General features: G+C 44.0%; 1 protein-coding gene across 8 annotated transcripts in view; it reads right to left on the bottom strand.

Annotated features, from left to right (window-relative positions):
* Positions 1-22,360, bottom strand: part of NCAM1 (neural cell adhesion molecule 1) — a 313,081-nt gene that overhangs the window by 19,842 nt on the left and 270,879 nt on the right. For 4 of the 8 annotated variants that reach the window (XM_025355124.1, XM_025355125.1, XM_025355129.1 and 1 more), the window contains 2 exons: positions 12,034-12,036; positions 2,368-2,492 (listed from right to left, as the gene is read on the bottom strand). In XM_025355124.1, coding sequence (XP_025210909.1) covers positions 2,368-2,492; positions 12,034-12,036 — 128 coding nt within the window. Of the gene's footprint in view, positions 1-2,367; positions 2,493-12,033; positions 12,037-15,093; positions 15,097-15,541; positions 15,584-17,567; positions 17,616-21,891; positions 21,907-22,360 lie in introns of all 8 variants that reach the window. The other 4 variants (XM_025355127.1, XM_025355123.1, XM_025355130.1 and 1 more) reach the window with 4 other exon arrangements.

The raw sequence follows: 22,360 nt of genomic DNA, 5'->3' as shown, positions 1-22,360 counted from the left end.
CAAGTCCAACAGTGGGCTGCTCAAAGGGTCCACAGAGAACGATAATTAGGTAACCACCTCCCTCACCAAACAGTTGTGGAAGAAGACGTGGAAGGCCTGAGAAGTCTTCAGACGGTTTCACAATTGCACAGCCCACCTTTTTGCAATCTTTGGTCTTTTCACAAGGCAGATGCCCTGGGGTATCTGCTGGGCACACAAGAAGGCTTGATAGATGTTTATTGCACGACAGGCTGCTCCTTAGAAGGGCAGAACACAATAGCACTGTCACCTGGACAGTGGTCTGGTAGCTGTTGTAGGCCCATGGCTAAGGCTGGATGAGGAGCTATCTTACAGCAAAGCAGTCCTCCCAGGCAAAAGGGTTTGCACTAGCCAAAGAGATGGCTTTAGGAATGTGACAGTGCTCATGCCGTATGGGCAAATGCTAGTAGTGCTGGAAGGGGAATTCTAGTTTCCTTAGAGTCTAACCAGAAAGTCTGGCTATGCTGTAAGCTAGGATGTATATATATATCACTATGTGGCTCCATTTTCATTTAAAACAAAGCAGTTCAGGTATCTTTCCTCTTCATTTCTCTGTCTTCCTTGGCAAACATCATTATACAAGAGACAACCAGAATCTAGAGAAAATGTATGTTATATTATACTTATCCATAATATAAAATGATAATATTTAGCAAACATGAATGAGGTTTTTGAAGTGAGAGAGAGGGTGGTTAAGGTTGTTAAAATCTAACACATTTCAGTGTTGTGCCCAGTTGTGTCTTTCTAATGCAGAGCTGCCTGCTGCAGCCACAGTGGTTCCTCAGACATCCGACGTGATCTCACACGGGAGATGGTTCCAGCCTGAGCCTGCCTCTTAGCAGCAACCGTAGTGACCATTTATAAAGGTTTCCAAGTGTCAGGCACATTTCAGGCTCTTTGCATATATTATAACGCATCTTTATAACAACTCAATAAGCTATTTTATCCCCATTTGACAGATGGAGAAATTGAAGTTCTGAAAGATTAGGTGACCTATTCTTCCAGAATAAGTAGTAAACCTAGAACTGGATGCCATGTCTGTCTGGCTCTAAAACCTGTGTTCTGTCCACGGGGACACATCAGGAAAACCACTGGAAAGGCATCCCAGCCTACCACACCTCCGCTTCCAGGGGGATATTGGGGACCACCTGCCCAATCCTTGTGCCCTACTCGGCAGTGAGGAAGCCATGAGGACCTCTCAGTCACTGGGATCTCTGGACTGGGCCTTAGGGCAGTGACAGGCCTTTCCTACTATTTCAGCTCATACCTGCTTACAAATTAAGTGGGAACAAGGCCTCCCCAGCTGAGAAGTGTGCCTGCAGGGCTCTGTGCTGAACCGGCTCTCCAGAAGGCTAGCCAGTGAAAGACCTATCACTTCCACGGGGGACTGATCACAAGGCAGAGAGGAAGTAACTCAGCTTCCCAGAAAAAGTCTTCCCTGGGGCTATGTGAAGAAAGGAGATTGCTCCCTTGTTCATTCTTTTCTCTACTACAAAACCCTAGCAAGAGGTTATTCTCAGTGTTCAGATGTGGCCTCTAAATCTCTCAGCCATTGGTTGTAGTTGAAGATGACCAAGTGTCATTCTAAAACCAAATGGAAAGGGTGATTTTCAGTGTGGGATTCGGATCAAAGTGGAATGAGGGAAATCTTAAGTGGCTGGTGAGCAAACCAGGAGAAGATGGCTTAGAGCCAACTTGCTGTTAGCAGGATTAGGACAGCTCAGGTGGCCAGGTGAAGGGCTGGTGAGGGAACAAGGATTGTTTGAGGACCTTAGGCAGCCTCGGGCAGTGGGGAGAGCCCAGTCTCTCAGTCAGGCTTGGATTCAAACTGCCTCACCCAGCTGTGTGAGATCCGGCACTTACTGACTGCTGTGCACCCACTTACTTCATCTGTAAAGAGGGGATAATGGTCAGACCTACCACACAGGGTTCTCGTGCAGAGAAAATGCATGTGGTCACAGTGACAGTGCAGGTGCCCGGCCTACCATACACATTTTATCCAAGGTAGTGATTCTTATATATTAGTATGGCATTTAAGAGAAGTACTAGATAATGGCAAAATAACTTTGTAGAAAAGTTCAAGACACAGAAAAATCAACCATGGTATGAGTTTGTCACCACCACAGTCATCTAAGAGGCTTTCAAATGGACCCAGTGTGAACATGACCTAACAGCTGTAGGGCCATCTTGGGATTTTAAGCCATGGCCAGGGCCCATGGGCCACCTGCCAGACACAGAGTAAGACCCCATCCCACCCCTGCCCCACCTGGGCTGCCCCTGTTGTTTCCCTAGCAAGCTGGGTGTCAGGGTCTCAGGGTTCTGGTGAAGTCTGAGAAGGAGGCCACTCACCGCTCGGTACCTGACCAGATAGTGTCTGATGGGGGAGCCGCCGTCATCCTGCTTGATCAGGTTCACTTTAATAGAGTTTCCATCCTCTCCCATCTGCCCTTCGAGCTTAGGTGCACTGGGTTCCCCTGAAACAGCCAGTTAATTCACATGAAATTCGCATCCACAGAAGGAAAATCCAACCCATTCGAATGGGATGGAGTGACAGGGTGGGGCTGGACACTTTTCTTGCTTTCTCAGAAATTCAAATGGTTAAAAAGCAATAAAAATAAAACTGAATTCCAGGTAGATGCCTCAGACTGAGCCCAAACTGAGAGTGCCTCTTGGGAATGTTCTGGTAAATAGCCTTCCTGTGAGCAGGGTCCTTTCAGCGTTTTAAGAATAGGCTTTTTTTTTCTGTCTCTCTCACTGGTACTTATGTTTCCTTTTAGTTGCTCTTATAACTGAAGATTTAATTTTTATAAACCTGACACATCTTGAGGAACAGCCTGAAATAGGAGAAAATACAAGTGTTTGAGTAGGAAACTCCCATCCATAAAATTATTTTGCAAAACAGCCCAGTTTCTTGCCGGGACACGTTACTCACCCCTGGGGCTAGGAGGCCTGATCTCTAGTGGGAGTAAATAATGCTGCATTCTTGGGACTGGCTTTTCATGAATGACATTTTATTACTCAGACTCATTAAAAAAATAAGAAGTTTCCGGTTGTGATTAAATAAAGCACGACTTGCCCTAGGCAAGTTTTTTGTAAGTATCCTTATGCCTCTTACGCAAGTTTCCTGTAAGTATCCACTTATGGTTCAAATGAGTGAGTGCTAATCCTCACACTTTAATGTGTTAAAGTGACAATCAGTGCAGTCTTTTTCTTTGTGAGAGGAGAGACAGAAAAACGTCTTTAGCATTTCTCAACAGAAAAAAAGTTGTTTCTTGATTTGCAATATACACTCAGCTTGTAGCACTGTGAATCCAAGGTTGAGAAGGAAGATGAACTTGCATGGGACAAACTGCTAGGGCTAGGATGGTTCTCCAGTGAGTAAGGCACTAATTTACTTTAAAAGAAACAATTGCATTAATATATGCTGAAAGTAATAAAGTGAGAGGACATCTCACATACAAAGTTAAAATGAAGATTTAACACAGCGGGGAATCCTGCACTTCTGCGAGGAGCTATCTCTGCATCTATTTCATAACCTCAGAGAGAAAACTTGGAGATGCTACAAAACAGTTACCTTCTGGGTGGGTCACTCTGGCTTGCTCTCTGGAAAACAGAATCACAGACATGTGACAGAAGAGCCACAAAACGGCTTGTCACCAGGGCTTGGATCTAAGCACCTAAAACTGCACCACTGGCCATTTACGAGACGGCTACAGGCACAGTTAGTGTCACGCCTCACTTCTCATTCAGCTACTCTGGGAACCACCTTCCTTCGATACAAGGAGGAACCAGGGAGAAGGCTAAGGAAGAGCCCACTGCTCATCATCGCAGGGCTAGCAGCAGGCGGATCACCTGGGCACTTGTCAGAAAGGTAACCAGATCCTTCCAGTGATCTGTGTGCACGTTTAGGTTTGAGAAGTAGCAGTAACAGGAATAGATTAAAAGCTACAACAGGGAGGATACATAATGTCGGGAGGATATTTAGGAAAAGTTGTGCTTATTATTTGTTTTCTTAGATCAATAATTAAGGAAAAATAAAAATAGGAATAAAAAGATGAATGGATTTCAGGCAAAGACCTGTCTTGTTTTAAAGCCGCTATCTAGCCCTGGGCCACAGCTATTCAGTGGAAAATAGGTAGAAATTTGGTTTAGACATGTCAAGGTATTTAGGCTTTCCAAATTCCTTTGGACTGTCCCAAGTCCTAGACAATACATCAGTTATGTCTATGTCATTATAGATATCTAGCGCTGAAAAGCGACTCAAAGTGGCATAGATTTTAGATCAGGGCAGGAGCTCTGTGTAGATTCAGAAATGCTGAACAAACAGAAGGTGACACAGGAGAACTTTACAAATTGTATTCTCTGATTAAATTGGGGTGACCAACTCATCCCGGTTATCCTGGAACATTCCAGGTTTTAGCACTGCAAGTTCAACATCCTGGGAAACCCTTCAGTCCCAGGCAAACTGGAATGGTTGATGACCCTAGACCTACTGCAAATGAACGTAATTATTCTAACTTTATCCACTCAGAATCACAACACTGGCTCTGTGCTGAATGGTCTACCTGCCCTAGCATGGAGGGGATTTTTACAGGCAGCATCAGCGGCCCTTCCAACATGCCCACTAGGCAAGGACTGCGTCCTTCTCCCAAGGCCTCCTTTTAGGGATCAGTCCACTGGGGCTTCTCTGGCTGCACGTTCCTAATGAGTTCCTCTTGAAATTGAGCAGTGTGAGTTTTCAAGGCTGAATCAATCCTGCAAAATGCTGTCTCCAAACTCTGCATCATGGGGGGGTCTGTTGCCTCGATCAAGTTTCATTCCACATTTGCAAAATATGGGCCCTGAACTGGATGCTCTTTAGGGCTCCTTCCAGCTCTGCCGTCATGTGAAACAGTGACAGCCACTGCACTAGCACGGACTGCCAACTATACCTGGGCTGTTTCTCATGACATTGTGGGAAACAGAACGCAAAATACAAGACTTTCAGCCAATTTTAGGGAGATGCACTCCAAGGTCAACAATTCCACATCTCTAAGGCAGAAAGTTGTCAACTTTTTGCTTTAAAATGTTGAAAAAATTATCTCAAAAGTTTTATCTTTGAAAAGAGAGCCCCAAGTCTCTTCAAAGACCTAAAATAAAAGTCTCTCTGGGGAATCCTGCAGAAACCAACTTCCCTGATGAAAGTACTCTCTTATCTTTAGATTTGTTTCAGAAAAAAATTTAACTTGAATCAGAGAAAAACCATCAAAATCTATACCATAGATAGAACACAGTTCCAACATTTGACATAGTTAGAACACAGTTCCAACATTTGACATAGTTAGAACATTGTAATTTGCTATCATTGTATCTGAGTGACTATCAGTACTCTGATATGTATGTATTATTTTCTCATAGAATTTAGAGCATTTTATATTATATAATAATATTGACTGGGCACAGTGGCTCATGCCTGTAATCCTAGGACTTTGGGAGGCTGAGGCAGGTGGATCACTTGAGGTTAGGAGTTTGTGACCAGCCTGGCCAACATAGTGAAACTCAGTCTCTACCAAAAAAAAAAAAAAAAAGCTGGGTGTGGTGGCATGTGCCTGTAATCCCCACTACAGCTACTCGAGAGGCTGAGGCACAAGAATCACTTGAACCCGGGAGGCAGAGGTTGCAGTGAGCCAAGATCGTTTCACTGCACTCCAGCCTGGGTGACAGAGTGAGATCTTGTCTCAAAAATAAAATAAAATAAAATTTAGGTTTATTATTTAGAGTGCTCTACCTATGATTTATTCAACAGACGTGTACTGAGTATCTACTAGGTCCCAGGTAGTCTATTAGGCACTGAAGTCTCAAAGGTAAATAAGACACAATTTTGTTTGCCAGATGAAAAAACTAAGTTATGATTAATTCTTTTAAAAGATGATGGGGCCCTTGGACAGATACATAATGCTTCCTATGACCTTTTTTTTCTTTTTGAGACAGGGTCTTGCTCTGTCACTCAAGTTGAAGTGCAGTGGCACAGTCATAGCTCACTGCAGTCTCAATCTCCATGACTCAAGTGATTCACTCACCACAGCCTCCGGAGTAGCTAGGACCACAGGCACATGCCACCACACTTGGCTAATTTGGCTAATTTTTAAAGTTTTTGTAGAGATGGGGTCTCACTATGTTACTAAGGCTGGTCTTGAACGTCTAGGCTCAAGTTATCCTCCTACGTTGGCCTCCCAAAGTACTGGGATTATAGGTGTGAGCCCCTGCACCCAGCCTATGACAGTATTTCTACACGAAGATCATATTCAACTAATATCACAGAGATTTGGACCCATTTGGTGGCTCTGTAACTTGCTGTGAGTACATGAAAATATGGAAAGAGCAATTGTTTAATCAAGTGTCTTATCTTCCAGTGTTCACTGTCAGTGAATTCTCTTAAAGATTACAAATGGGGTTAGAGACACTTTCTTAGGCTTTCTGCACAAAGCCATGCCTGACGAGGGAGGGGCTGTGGTGGGAGAAAAGGACCTTTCTGTTCAGGAGGCTGACTGCTATATCGAGCACATTAGCAGAAGAAATGCCTGAGAGAGTCCTGATGTGCACTGTGTTCTGAGATGGTGGCTCTGATTGAAGTCATTATGAGTAATTTCAGTAAAACCAATATTGTAATTATTTGTAAATGTTGGTTTGCGATTCAGCAGCAATCGGCAGGTTGCTCCCAGAAGACCCCTGGGGTTAATTACACCCTTGGAGTTTAGCTTTAGCCATGAGTCAAATGTTCCCCCCAAAATGCATTATGTAAAGACTACACCAACGGAACATTAAAAAGAAACTTTGCCAATAACAAATAAAAAGTATTGTGCAGTTCTGTTATTTTCTAGCAGGATGTGAATCATGAACCCAAGAAAGAAAGAACGTACCATAGAGGCCACGTACAGTCAGATATATCACAGGCAGGTCCTATGAAATTCTCTCTTAGAAACCATAATTGAAATGTATATTTCTGGCTATGCCGATTGCAGGTTCTCTGTTTGTAATTACTGTGCTACTGTACTCTTAAATCTGAATCGGCTTTATGCCCTTCCTCTCATCAGCAGAAGCCCCAGGAATTAGAAAACTCCGGCTGGATATCTGAATTCCACAACAAAAATAGTAGCAAATCCAGGGTACTTGGACAGCATTGGTGAATTTTAGCAGGAAACAACATTCTATTTCTCTCTCAAAGGAGCCCAAACACCAAGAGTTAGCTGTGTCTTCTGAATGAAAGGCTGGGGTGCCAAACAGGCATCCTCAGGGAAGCCTCTATCTGGGGCTGGGCACAGTGGCTCATGCCTGTAATCCCAGCACTTTGGGAGGCCAAGGCGGGTGGATCACCTGAGGTCAGGAGTTCAAGACCAGCCTGGCCAACATGGTGAAACCCTGTCTCTACTAAAAAAAATAAAAAAATTAACTGGGCATGGTGGTGCCTGTAATCCCAGCTACGCAGGAGGCTGAGGCAGGAGAATTGCTTGAGCACGGGAGGTGGAGGTTGCAGTGAGCAGAAATTGCACCACTGCACTCCAGCCTGGGTGACAGTGAGACTCAGCCTCAAAAAAACAAAACCAAACCAAACAAAAAGCCCTCCATCTGTGTTCTCTATTCATCCACTTTGTTTTCTCTCTCATAGAGATCTGCACAAAGTTTCAGGTGTCTGAGCATAAACCCGTGATAAATGTGGGGCTTGCATTACAATCTTTTACTTTTCCTATCAAATAAGACTGTCTAGTTTTAAAAATACTGTTCATTTTGTTTATCCTAACTCCTGCCTCATTTGGGTGATTATTTCTTCCAAGCAATTTGAAACTTGTGTTATATATACCTTTTTACTCTTAGTTTTTGAAAAGTCCAAAATGTATGACTTTGCTATTCAAATATGAAGCCTATTTACTTTTTCCAAGTCAGAAACATTACAATTACATCCAGAGGTTAGAAACGTGGTTGGTCCTTAGGGCATCAGCAAATTATCGGAGGGAATCAGGATTTAGCGTTATTAGACCACTAACTCTCTTTCCTGAAACTAAAGAAACAAAGCTCTTAGCCCTTGATACCAAACAAAAGAATCGGGTGTGATCTATGTCGCATACATTCTTGGATCCTCATGACTCTCCCTGGCGCCTCTTTTGGTAACCTACCTGGCTATTCTAGGGATGCCGAGTGGCTTTTGGACAATCCCGAAGAACAGCCTGGCAGTGTAAGGGTGGGTATTAATTTGTCTTTGGCATTGTTCCTGCTAGATGAAGCTTTTGGAGTAAAGTTTTTTTTTTTTCCCCCCTGGACCCTTTTGTCTTCAGCATTAGGGCTTTGCTTGTGCCTGAGTGACCAGAATCTTTGCCATCCTAGTCCCTGGGTTCAGGGAGCCTCGGGATACACAATGAGTGAGTGAGGGTATGGCCAGTTCCCAGCTTGCACAGCAAGGATGCTGAGCTCCCCGCGGCCACACTCACTAAGGCATCTGGTCTGTAAATCCTTTCCAGCACCAGTTTCCTGAGGAATTATGAATGTGAGAGTGCGTGTTGGGGTGGGGCGGTAAATGGCAGCATGAAGTACAAATTAAACAGCAATGAGCTCTGACAGACCGAACCACAAAAATACCAGTTCCCTTCTCGCGGGTGTCATGAAAACACCAACAGATTAATTGATCAATTATCTTTGTTTCATCATCCTAAAAAGAAAATATGACCAGGAAGGTATGGCTTGTGGTTATGGGGCTGATCCAGGCTGAGGAAGTTATGACAGAAATAACTGCTATCACCAACAGTTAACTCGGCTCCTGCCTCCAAGGCCACAAGGGGGGCTCCTGTCCGTCTTCAGCTCTATTTCATGGACATTAGATTGGTTATGAAGAAGAATGTGGCTCCTGGGGAATTTCAGCCCTCATACTGGTGACCCTAAGGGAACTGTCAGTTTCCAAGGCCAGCGGCAGCCCACAGTCCCTGCCCACAGGATTCGGGCTGACACACCTCACTGCCTTTTCCTTCAGCCCCTTCCCACTGACTCTCTACCCTGGGAACCTCCAGTGCAGGGAATCCTTAGAGGTAAAGGCAATTAGAGCAGAAACCCTGGTGAAAAGTCTGTGTCGACCTGCCAGAGATCGTGGCAATCCAGACACACAGCTGTAAAAAAATAAAGGAGGGAGTGGAAGGGGTGGTTAGTGATGTTTTCGATCTAAGAAGGAAGAGTGGGTGTTAAAGAGCTTAGCTCATCAGAATCAGCATTTCCTAGTACGAGTCAGTGTCAGTAGCTAAAGAAAAAAAATATCATTATGAATGGCTGGGGAGGGAGTCATGCTCAGACATGCAGCACACAGACAGAGGGGTGCAGGGGGCTTCTCATCTCACGCATGCTGCTGGTGGGGAGTCCCATTTACACAGAGTCCTCAGTAGCTGGTGGACAAAGCCACGGCTCCGTGGAGTCATTGGAGGAAGCCCTGCAGTGACATGATGCCATGACCTTAGAAATCAAAGTTTGCATCCTCACTTCTTCTTTTCTGGGACAGGTGTCTAAGCTTATCTGTCACAGTCCTCTACAGGCCAAGCCCCGTAGGCTCAGGGGCCAAGTAACCATAAAGGATGGCGCTCAATCCCTGTTATAACCTCCCTTCTCCTTCTGAGTCGCCACACTTCATGCAGTGCTGCTGGATTCTGTAAACACTGCCCCACTGAACTCAGGTAGATGGAGCATCCAGCTTATGTTACGCATATCCCAGGCAGTTTTCTTTTTTTGAGGGGGTGCAAGGTGGACAGAGAACATCAGATGTCACCAATTGTTGGGTGTACAACCCACTGACAGCAGGAAGTCCCCCCTCACTCCTCCGCTTACTTTCACCTTTCTCATTTAGGCCCAATTCAGCTTAAATCTTTGCTAATACCCAGGGAGAGGAGGTGATAACTGTCCTTAACTAAGCTTTATTGCTCTCCTCCATGAATTTTATTGGCCCTGACCTCTCCATTCCCTTAAATTTTTATTGTTAAAGGCCAGTTCCTGCTGCTTACAGGGCTCACCTGAATAAGTCCTCAGTTTGCCCCCTTGCAGATGGCAGGAGAGGGTCCGTCATGGATGAGGACACAGTTCCAGGAGGGGGTAATCATAGCTTTGGAATTCTCTAAGGCCCTCAGTGATTTTTTTTTTTTTTTAAGTACTGTCCACATTTTTTATCAACAGCCAAGAAGACTGCTAAGGAATGTTTCTATGGCAACTTCAGAAAACATCTTTAAACACTTCTTGCCCTGGCTTAAAATGTCTGGAAGAGATCTCTCTTTAGAGGAGTGAATTAGTGTCTACCTTATTAACATTGTGCTTTGTTTCGCTCCAAATTATAGCATTGCAAAGAAATGACCAAACTTGTTTTTTAAAAAGAAATGAATAGGTTTCAAATTCAACATCCAGTAACTGCTCACATTTAAGATTTCATGGGGAAGGCCCAGATCTTTTTCCAGAACATCAACTACCGAACAGTCATCACAAGTCTGAAAAATGTCTAGTCTTGCTGATGGTCAACCTTTGGGAAATCATGAAAATATAATATTTTGGGTAGGACTTGTAGTTTAGAAAATCTTAAGCTCTCTATATTCTCTGTCCTAATACTTGCAAATCCAGATGATTTTTAAAGGTAAGCCCAATTTATTGGCATGGACTACATCAGATTATCAGATGTTCTGCTTCTGGGACAATCCCACCTTATTTCGTACAATGTCAACATCCAGTATCTCCTTTTTGGAAATGAGGATGGCTCATAGGCAAGTTCAGGAGTCTGGCTGTAAATGGGACTACACTGGGGCCAAGCTGACATCCCTATAAAGCTGAGGTGCTCAGAGATGGGAAATGTGGAGGGTGAACGAGAGGGAAGGTACACAGGGCTAAACACACAGGAGGAGAACGAAACACAAGAACAGACCAGGAACAAAGGACATGCGAGACCAGCTGTTGACGGTTTTGTCTGTGTGGATGTCGCCCAATCAGTTCTCAGAGAAGTGAGGTCAAACAGGGACCCCTTGCATGCATGGGCACACCGGGGGTTACTGGTGTTAGTTTTGCTTTCGTGATCCATGTAGCCCATGTCTCAGGGTGTGATTTGAAGTAAAACATTTCAGTTAGGAGAAAACTGAATGCATATGACTCAAAGAGCAGGTTCTGAATAGGTGTTTGATTTTAGTGAGGGAAGCTGTGAGCAGAGGCTTCCTTCTCTCTTTCTGGTAAGCGAGAAATGTTTTAATGAGGTTGTGACAGTCACAATATTAACTAATTATTTTGTCATTGCTATGCACTTAATTAGGCTATAATTTTATTTCCTTTGCTGCAAGGGTCAATCATGTGTTTCTTGATTATACGGAGATCTCCAGTCATGGTAATTATCAAGTGACTTTTGCTTTGATTTTCTCCCCCTCCCTGGGGGAGGGCCACTCTTAAAAAGTGACACCTCGGTAATCACAGCCAAACTGCTCTAATCCGAATTCTTAAATCTCTTATTTCAGAAAGTCCTCAATGTGCATGAATTTTATGAAGCACTCTCATTGGGTTTTGAACAAATACAACCTTTGCAATTGATATATTTCACTCTGTAGCATTTCAAGGTTGTAAACATTTTCACAGGAATGTGACTCATTTTAGAACAACTATGGTCTTTAGAACTACCGGATAAAGTTAAACAACAATGCTATAAAGCTAATTTGCCAAACACCTTTCTGGGAAATAATTTTTATGAACCATCTGGTAAAAATTCAGTTTGCAAACTGTGCTGTGGCTAACGTGGGTTGGCTGTAGAGAACAGTTTGTGTGACCAAATTTCTTGAAGCAAAATACCAAACCAAAGGTTGTCGTGATATCAAATTGTCATGTCAAGTTTGCAAGGAATGATGAATTCTGGATGTGAATTGAGAACAAGAGGGAATCTCTCAAATGGCTTTGCTTGGGAAATCTGAGACAGGAAGAAATGGGTGTGCCCTACGTGCCAGGCTGTGGTCCCAGATTTATTTCACTAATCAGAACAAAGAGTTTTACCTTCTGTTCACCAGCGTGGACGACATCATCAGCACCATGCAAGCCACATGACAAAGTCACATGATACGCACGCACATGATTGGTTGAAAGGAAAGTGGAGGAGGTCACATGGAAAATACAAAAAAATTAAAAACTGATGTAAACAATGGGCAGGGAGAAAAATCAACAACAAAATCACAGACTAAATAAAAGGAGAAATTAAATTAAATTAGCAGCATATATAGGAAACATTGGGAGGGCAGCAAAACTGCCCAGAAATAGGATAATAAATCATAAAGAGCATTTGGTTAACAACACCAATAAGCATTAGCTACGGCTGCAACACTACATATTAATACCACATCAGGAGCATGTAAACTTGTTTTGAAATGGGGAGGTGTTGCTGTCAGGAACCAGATGTCAAAGTCAATCCAGGAGACTGTTAAAGGAAAAGAAAAAAGCAAGTTATTATCCACAGATTCCAGAAATGTCTCAGCATCCTTGGGAAACAAGGGCAATGAAACAGAATATGGGTCATCAAGGAAAAGTCCTGAGAATCTTAAGGTGAAGACTGTGTGCCCTAGAAGAACAAAAGATTGTATTAAATCAAAAAGCGTCATTTCATGTTTCCTGTGGCATAAGGAAGAGGGGAGCATGGGCTGAATGAGGCTGGGTGGATGCATGCCAGAGATGGTGGCTTTGATGATCTCATCTCACTTCTTTCTCCACAAACCCGTATTATTCCTGAGACCTCAGTGAGCCTCCCTAAAGTCAAGACCCATACAAAGGAAGAGGCCAGCGCAGACTAAGGAATAGGTTTCCTTCTGATGGTTGAGACAATGGCTGTGCTGACACTAAACAGCAGAAACTGTACCTTTGGCCTAATGCGCTGAGCGTTTGACATTAAGCAAATGTTTGGCCATTTGTGGTTAAAGTTTTTTGTTTGTTTTGAAACAGGGTCTCGTTTCATCACCCAGGCTGCAGTGCAGTGGCGTGAAGATAGCTCACTCCAGTCTCGACCTCTCAGGCTCAAGCAATCTTTCTGCCTCAGCCTCCTGAATAGCTGGGACCACGGGCGTGTGCCACTACGCACAGCTAATTTTTCTATTTTTTGTAGAGATGGGGGTTTCGCCATGTTGGCCAGGCTGGGCTCAAGGGATCCTTCTACCTCAGCCTTCCAAAGTGCTGGGATTACAGGCTTGAGCCACGGCACCCAACCTGTTGTGGTTAAAGTTGTATCTTTAGACTTGTGGTTGCACTAAGACATAAATTTGAGATTTACAATGAAAAAAAAAACACTTTTCTTGTATGGATGTAAAAGCATTCCTTTTGGTCCTATGTTGTGACTGAGTGATCTTGACTTGTTAAAAGGCATTTTGGGTTTCTGACCTTAAATTTAAGAGGCCAGGGAATGTTTTGGCCATTGCCAATTGAGGCTGAGGGAGAAGGGCAAAGAAGGCAGATGAAGACACCTTTCTGTGTAAAGAACACTGCTGGTTAAAAATAACCCGAGAGAAATGCTTTAACCAGGCTACCTCTTCCCTTGCCACTGTGAGCTGATAGAATGTATGCTTCTTTCTTATTGTCTGGCATTACACAGATTTCGGTACCTTCCTGCCAAAGGGGACTTTCAGGGACTATATACAACTAAGCAATTGCTCCTTTGGTTTTATTTAGAATATATTTATTCCCTCATAATTATAAATGGGTACACACACACACACACACACAGGCAAAACTGGGAGATATTTATTTTCAACCCCATTGATGGATTGATGATCGATGGATATTCACATGCTGATAGCTACTCTGCTATTAGTTCCACTGCAATTCACATGTGCTACATTTCACTTACTGGTGAGAAATATGTTCATGCTAAACTCAGGCTGCTGCCCAATTGTGAACATCTTCCCTTTATCTCAGTATCCACTGGGACCTACAATTTGGGTCAGTAGTCAAGTGGTTCAAAATAAAATGACTCAAACTTTCTTCCCTTTGGATGTCACAACTAAGCATTTTATCTGTGGGCAGAAATGTCTGATGTTTAAAAATTAAAGACATGTCAGGGGAGAGACACCTAATTCCTTCTTCAGGCAAAATCTGGAGCCAAGATTGTGTTTCACTAACAGAGAGGACCAACCTAGAGTGAGTCACCTTAAATGCGACACAGTTGTGCAAATACGTTATGTAGCTTTCTCGTACTGTGCCTGGACACACATTGCACCAGGCTGAAAAAGGACAGGAGTGACACTGTAGAATAAGAAAGGAGGCTGTTAGCTGCATTCCTTTTCCAAATGTTAAAAAAAAAACAAACTCATATTCTGAATTAAACCCATGCGAGCACAGCCTATTGTCATCGGCTCTGCTCTGCTGACAAAATGAAACCTTAAAAGCATCAGGAATTAAAATTCATCACAGCACACACACGGAAGGAACACCAAGAAAGCAGACCCTGAGCTGTGTTCTGCAGTAGAAAAAAAAGAACCATTTCATGCAACACACAGAACCAGGAAACTCTTTTCTTCTCTGTTCAATTATGTATTGGAAAGCTTGGCCCTGGGAGCTGGAGTTATACTTTGCATACCTGCTTTCTGCCTTCTCGTTCTGCTTGATGGGATGTATGCCATTTTTTTTTCTGTGCAACCAGAAATATTATAAAATCTAAAACTCCCACACAGCTTCGATGCTTGAACACTACAAACATGCACACATACTCATATGGATTCTTCAGGGGATTCAAGTCCTCCACACACATCTTACTTCATTAGAGCATTATAAAGACCAGTTTGGAACATGTTACAGCAGTGATTCTGTGCAATGTTTTCTACGTTGAAAAAAAGAGGATACAGTCTGGCTCTTGACTTTATTGTCAAGAGATAAATTCCAGCACTTTCATCTGGACTCTCAACCCAGGGGGAGCCTGGATTAGGCTTTTTCTGCCCATCATTTTTCTAGCACTGAGGCAGGAGCCTGAAAGGAGACAGCAGGAAGGAGCTCTCTCCTTTCCCTGTGCTCTGCATACAGGGAGACAAAGCCAGGCATGCTGTCAGGAAGCAGCGGCTCCTTCCTTCTCGGCATCACCCTCTCCCTTTCCCCAAGCAGCCATTTTCTCCTATTCCTTCCCTGGTTCTCAGTCTTTTTTCTACTGCTAAATTAACACGCACATGAGCGTGTGTATTTCAGAAGGAGGGACAGTAAAGCAAAAGCCAGGAAGGAGATGCTGTTCTTTTGTGTCCTCAGCGTTTCCCTAATTCTTGTCTATTTTTAACTAGACAGTCGATTTGGAAAGGCCTCCTCATGCACTGAGTATTCTTCCAATAATCACCCCCGTTCTTTTGCTGATGCTTGGTTTGCTCTCTTGGCCAAGCAGACAGCAGGCTTAGGAAACCACACCAGGCTAGGAGCCTTCATGCATTCACAACTGTTGCTTTTAATAAAAGGGAAAACAACAGGCAGCGCTGTAACCTAGAAGTCGGCTCTACAACAAGCGATCAGAGGTCTGGCTGGAGCAGCTCAGCTCTGTACTCACTAGCTGGTTCTGTGGTTGCAAGGGCAGGAAGAGGCCAGGTTGCTATGGAAACATGACAGACAGAAAAGGCACAGAAAGGTGAAGGAGAGAATGGAGATAAATTAAACTCATAGCTATATATGTATATATACATGGGTGTGTATATATTATATATATGTAGGCATCATTATAAAGATGGTGGAGGTATTCTCTCACTCTCTTCTCTGAGTTATCAATATTAATATACATATTTATTTATCTATTTATTATTTTGAGATGGAGTCTTGCTCTGCCACCCAGGTTGGAGTGCAATGGTACGATCTCATCTCACTACAACCTCCATCTCCCAGGTTCAAGCGATTCTCCTGCCTCAGCCTCCCAAGTAACTGGGATTACAGGTGCATGCCACCATGCCTGGCTAATTTTTATATTTTTAGTAGAGACAAGGTTTCACCATGTTGCCCAGACTGGTCTTGAACTCCTGGCCTCAAGCAATCCAGCCCCTGGCCCTCTCAAAGTGCTGGGATTACAGGCCTGAGACGCCATGCTGGGCCTTAATATACATATTGAAAATACCTTAATATACTTATTTAAAAGAGATGATCAGAGATTTTGCTGACAAATGGCTCTCACGCAGCAAGAGATAACATAACTCTCATTTATTCTGACTATTAATTCCAGTTGCTAAATTCCGAGCAGTATGTTTTGTGTTCTTCACTCTTAATCTTTAATTTTCACAAACACTTAAAAGGTAAGTGGAATCCATTCTTCACCTTAGAGGTAAGAAATCGGAGACTTGGGGAGGTTTAGTGACTTATCCTATGTCATGGAGCTTCAGGCGGAAGTAGTGGAGCTGTGATTTGAACCCAGGTCTGTCTACTTCCAAAGCCTGAACTCCGTCTGCTACAGGACAGTGCCTGGAAAAGCACTGCATGGGGCGGTGGGCATGCTTCTGAGTCAACAGATGGTGACAGAGGGCTTCTGAGCTTGAGGCTTGAGTCGCCTCCTGAGTCTGAGCCTAAACTGCAGGGGCTTCTGACATATCAAGGAGAATAAAGCCAGCCAGGTGGCACCACCCTGCCTGCCCATTTGCTGCTGTCTGCCACTCTGGGCAGATGCTGGCTTTGCATCCTGTGTCCTACTGAGCTGTGGTCTTACTTTGCTATTCCTCCCTGGAAAGCTAGGTTGAAAACTCCAAACAGTGGCAGGCCTGGAGCCCCTTCTACTCCTGCGCATTCAGAAGAACAAAAGGACAGGATAGCAGCATTCATTAGATCGGAAATGAGCAAGGCTTAGCCAGGATGACGAAACCTGAGAGCGACCCGTTGACATTACTGCTGGCTCGGTGGTAATGATCCCAGGTGGGTAAAGCAGAGCTTGAGAAACATTAAAATGTTTGCGATTTTCTTTTGGGCGGCAGGACGTGGGTGACTACGCATCCTATTTTACGGAGGAGATAAACAAGGCTCACTTGTGAAGGGTTAAACGATTTGCCTGAGCGCCTACTGCCAGGCACATCTGCCAGACACTGTTTATTTTCCCACAAATATTTACAAGAAAAGTATGCATTTATGGATAAAGCGAAAGCTACAGGCCTCCCTATCTAATTTCAATGTCTGTATCCAACTGTGCCAATTAAAATGAAGGGTAAAAACAAAACACTCCAACACATTTTCTATGACCCTGCAGAGGAGACATTTTTCTTGGTCAATTCCTTTGGCTTCTCCAAATACGAGTTTTGATCCAGCCCACTCAGAATCCTGAGGACAGGGGTGACCCCAGGGAAGCTGCCTTGGGGATCCTGCCTGCAGGGGTTTCTATCCAGAGCAATGCTTTTCCCTCGCCTCTCCTTCAGGGAAGGCTGCCCCTCATGGATCTGAGAAGCCCTATGCCTGTTTCTCTTCTCATCTGCTTCTCTAAAACCCGACGCTGCTTTCCACCAACTGAGTTGAATTATCACCTGGTGAAGGAGATAACATTAGGCAGAACAAACTGTGGCTGCTGGAAAGCGACCTGCAGAGAGATGGATGAAGAAAATGATACTCACTATCTGGTGGAGACAATGGAACAGGGGTAGACGAGCTAGCAGATGCCGCTGAAGAAAGAAAAATGAAGGTGGGGAAAAAAGATCATTGAGGTACACAGATACTGAATGAAAAAAACGGAAGCAACTACCCTGGGGCGTCAGTATGAGGAGCTGAAGCAAGTTACAGTGGGAAGAACAACACTGTGTTTGAACAGGTGGCCAGGGCACCAGCGAGGAGCAGGGCTCTCTCTAACTTCAAACCTTGAGGCTGTGCACCTGCCAAACCCTGCAGTTCAGGTAAAGTCTGGCCCAGGAACAGCTGCACAAGCCTCAAACCTTGACTGAAAACAAATATCCAGTTCAGCAGCACCAGCTGTCTCCATAGGACCAGAGGTATAGGAGGAAAGGGAATTTGGACCTCAGTTTAAGGTGAACCAGTGAAGGAGAAAATAGACATTGGCTTTTCATGTTACACATCTATATATGTGTTTCTATATAGGTATATATTTCCATATATGAGTTTATTTATAGCAAAACCTATATGCCTCACTCATTTCAACATCTGATTGAATGAAACAGAAATGGCTGTCCTACCTAATGTGTACTACTGGGTGAAGTTCATGATCCTTTATCATACAGATGATGCTGCAACCACTGCTGCCTTCCAAAAACTCCCCTATAGAATGTGGTTATTTGGAGGCTGCTACAGAAGAGCCATGCAAATAATATTCAGGATTATTCTCACTCCTCCAGAGAACAGAAATGTTGAAGAGACTGGGACTGAAATTCTAGCCAATCTTCTGTGTAGAGGATGGTTGTTTGTGCATCTGAGATACTGGGACACTGAATGGATCTTTGGTTTTTCATTGGCAAATATTTGGAAGTAGTCCCATCAACAGTCACAAAACAAGTCCCCTTCGAGAGCTAGATGAAAATTTGGAAAAACCTCAGCGCATCTCCGACACTGCCTTAATATCTAATACTCATGGTTTTGTCTTCCTTGACCTTCCATATGAGGGCATCTCATGAAACCATGAGTACAGTGTCACTGGAATCAAAGCAACAAAGAATCGTAACTCATCATTATTAGATGGTCTCCTTCCCTCTCTTTTCTTTGTTTGGCTTGAATTGTTTGCATAGTTGTCCATATTATTCTGGCAAAGAGATGGAATTTTACGTGCTTTAACCACATATATGACAATCCGTTTAACTTATACTTGCAGTGCGCCACCTGGGGGACAACACGTGAAAACAAAAATCTCAAGATGCCTCTTTCAAAAAGTAGAGACTCATTCATAATCTCTACATTCTAAAAGAAATTGTCTATTTCGCTTCATGGTACAGAAGCAAATTAAGATGCATTGTTTGGGCAATGAAATTATAAAGGTGGGTAGCTCAGTCATGGAGGGGAGGATTCACAGCGAGTTGTAAGGAGTCTCACAGAAGCAGCCCCTCGCAAGGCAAACAGAGGTTGTGAGCTTTCCTCCTGAGTGTCTTGATGGCATGCAGACATTTGGCTTAAAAAATAACATGAAATAGGCACATTCTCCCAGGTTAGAGTTTTATTTGTTTGTTTGGAGTCACAGTTTCCTCATGACCTTCATGCACATTCATGAACTACAAACAAAGGAACCTCCAAACAGGTAAGCCATGCTTACTAACTGGCAGCTTGAAAGCACAAGAATTTGTGGCTTTTACTAGCTCCCCCGCTCATCCCTGCTTTGACGTATCCATGTCTCTAAACACGGAGAGGTCTATTAAAGAACCAAGAAAGTAATCCCATTATTGAGACATCTCAACAAACTTCAAGTGATGAGACCGGTGCCAAATGCGCTGGTCTCACCTGACACCTGGCAGTCCAGGAGTCCAGCAGCAACACCTCCCTGTGAAGCACACTGGCCTCTGCTGACTCTGTGCCTTCTCTTCCCTAGGGCTTGGGGTGTAACCAGGGCACAACTCCAGTGGCATGGGATCCTGCTGTGCATCTGCATTCCAACAGTATTACAGGACAGGGGTGCAGTGTCAGCGGTGCTGTGAGCTGGCATCAGAAACCAATGCCACTGGTTCTTGGGCTCAGTGCAAGCACACAGCTAAACTGGTGGTTGATTCTGTTTACCTAAATTCAGACAACCTTTGTGTCTTCCAAGAAATGGGAGTAAGAATTCAGAGAACGTCCTTCCTAAGTCTCGTTCCTCAGTTCCTAGCAGCAAAAGGGTGAGTTTGTCATAACAGTGGTAACTGCTGGCAGCATCCTCCCAATGACATCTGTTTTCAGGATGGGTCTAGGGGTAGCAGGATACTCTGTGGGCTAAGTCCTCACTTCAGTAACTCTGGGAAGGTTATCAGGGCACAAAGAAAGACCATAATAAGTCATCTTTGGTGATAATATGATGTTCCCATATGTTCACTGCCTCATCCTGCTAAAGTTCTTGCAAAAGGCATGCTCAATTCTAAGAATATGCCATGGTTCTACTTATCTAAAAGAAGTTTGCCTTTTGATTCTTCAGACCTTAACTTTATTATATGATTGAGAAAAACTGACTTTTTGTACCACTAACAATGCCTGCTGTTGTAGCATTCACGATCTACTTGGAATGCAGAGATGACACCACCCTTTTCCAAAGGGCTTCTCTGAGTCGTGGTTACTTATCCATTTTGATACTATCAGACAATAAACAACAAGGTCCGGAGACCTCTTTTTTGTAGTTAAAAATTTTAATTTAAAGTTATAATTTCACTAAGAATTTCATTTTTAACATTGGCTTTAAAATATAGCTTCTGCTATATATATATTTATACATATATAAAATCTCACCTTTGCAAGAACTGAGCTGGCAATGCATGAAAACCACTGTGGCCTTTGAAGTCCAAGACCCAGTTACTCTGATTCAGTACTCAAACTCCAGTTACTGGTTAGAAACTCAGAGGGGAGCCTCATCCCAGCCTTCCTCTCTTTAATGTAACTAAGCCAGCATTCATTTACTGATCAAATCCAGACCAGAGGAAACCTGGAGACTCAGTTGAACCATGAGTTAAAGATCAGAGGAAGATCCAGAAGGAAGGTTCTCTCATGCCCAGAGTGACTCCTCCCAAACTTGCTTAGGGCACAGCAGCTGCACGCCCAGAGCAGGTACTTGTCAGTCCGGCCTGATGGCTCCATCCCTCAACTCTGATGCCTTCGAGAGCTGGTTCATCCCGGCACCAACTCTGCTGAGGGTGGATTTGGCACTTGCTCAAAATCTCAGAACGCCTACATGTAGCTACTTAGTTTTTGCTGTTGCTGCGATATTTCTGAATAATGTTAGAAAGATAAGCTTCCTTGGGTACCTTTCAGGTGCAGGGAGCCTTTTTCTGAAAAGACTGTACAGCTTCCTGAATACTTTTTCTTCGGTGTCTGTGTGGGTAACACCTCCCTCCGCTATTCTGGTTCATCCTAGGAAGTGCCAAATCTCAGGAGAAGGGAAGTTTAGGGGCATCTCTGCAGGCTGACGGGGTCAAACCACACTTCATCTCTCTGTTACCCTTGTTCCCTGTGTCCTCTATGTACAGCTTCCATGATTAGGGTGTCCTTCCAGTGAGGAATCTCCCCTTCCCTACCATGCATGGCAGAAGAGCTCCTACATTAGCTGGTTAGTCTTCCCCAAACAAGGAGATGCACACTGCAAGTAACTACACGCTAAAGAACAGAGCTGACCGGAACTAGAGACTTAACTCTGCAACAGATGCCTGCGGGACATGCCCATGGCTCAGAACCAAAGTTCATGCTATGTTTTGACTATGGCAGCTGCTGTAGGAGCCTCCCTGACCATCCTCCTATTCCCCTCCAGCTACCAAGCTGACAGACAAAAAGCAAGGAAGCAACTGAGCTCAATTCCTTTATCTCCTAAAAGCAAATATGAAAATCCTTTCAGGTTTTTTTTCCTTCAAGGTATTTTGAATAGTGACCTGGTGGGGCTGTGGTCACTTTCCCGGCATCCTGGCTGCAGGTGAGGCGGGGCTATAGCGTGTTATTCGGGGCTCATCTGCAGACTTCCACCATGCTTGGCTCAGCAAACATCATCTTTGCCATGGGGTAATCATCACACACAAAAATTAATAAATAAGCACAATTTCCAAAGACACAGAAGTTGCATGCTCTAAAACAGGAAGAGTGTTAGCCTCTTGGAGTAACCTACAGACGTTAACAACAGCACAACTAGACTAAGGTCAGTGTGGTTAGGGCCCAGACAATATCATCTACTTCAGCCTCTAGGGGACAAAAAAGGGACCAGAACTAAATTAAGAACTAGAACTAGCAGATGTTAACGCTATGGAAACAGGTAATGAGGTATGAAGAGGCACTTACGTGGAGGAGGGCTATCTGCATTTCCCATGGATGGAACACAGACGAAAAGAAAAGACAAGAGACAGACCCAAGAAAAAAAAAAAAAAGATGTAAAAGATAATGAATAGAATCCGCAGAGCACACGGAGCTGGAACTCAAATTATCAAATTACTTCAAATCCAGAGAAAGAAGCCATTCCTGTAGACGGAAGATGAGACAGGCTTTCCGATTTCTGGGAAGAGGTAAGGGTAGTGGGTCCCTTTGCAGGCCCCTGGCTTCAAAGAGAAGGAAGCAAAGGATTCTCCCAGGTGCATTTTAAATCCAGGGGTCAGAGAGCCCAGGGAACTCTGTGAACACTCAGGAATTTAGCTCTACGGTATCTTCTTTAGCTGGGTGGACTCAGGAGCTTCCCAGGGCAGAATCTCTGTCTGCAGAAGGGTATGACGGGAGCAGGGCTTGCCCGGAGCCTGGCTGCTGGTGAGAAGGGAGG

The sequence above is a fragment of the Theropithecus gelada genome, chromosome 14 (assembly GCF_003255815.1).
Source record: "Theropithecus gelada isolate Dixy chromosome 14, Tgel_1.0, whole genome shotgun sequence".
Taxonomy (NCBI): domain Eukaryota; kingdom Metazoa; phylum Chordata; class Mammalia; order Primates; family Cercopithecidae; genus Theropithecus; species Theropithecus gelada.
The sequence above is the reverse complement of the archived record's forward strand: the minus strand, read 5'-3'. Positions and strand labels throughout refer to the sequence as shown.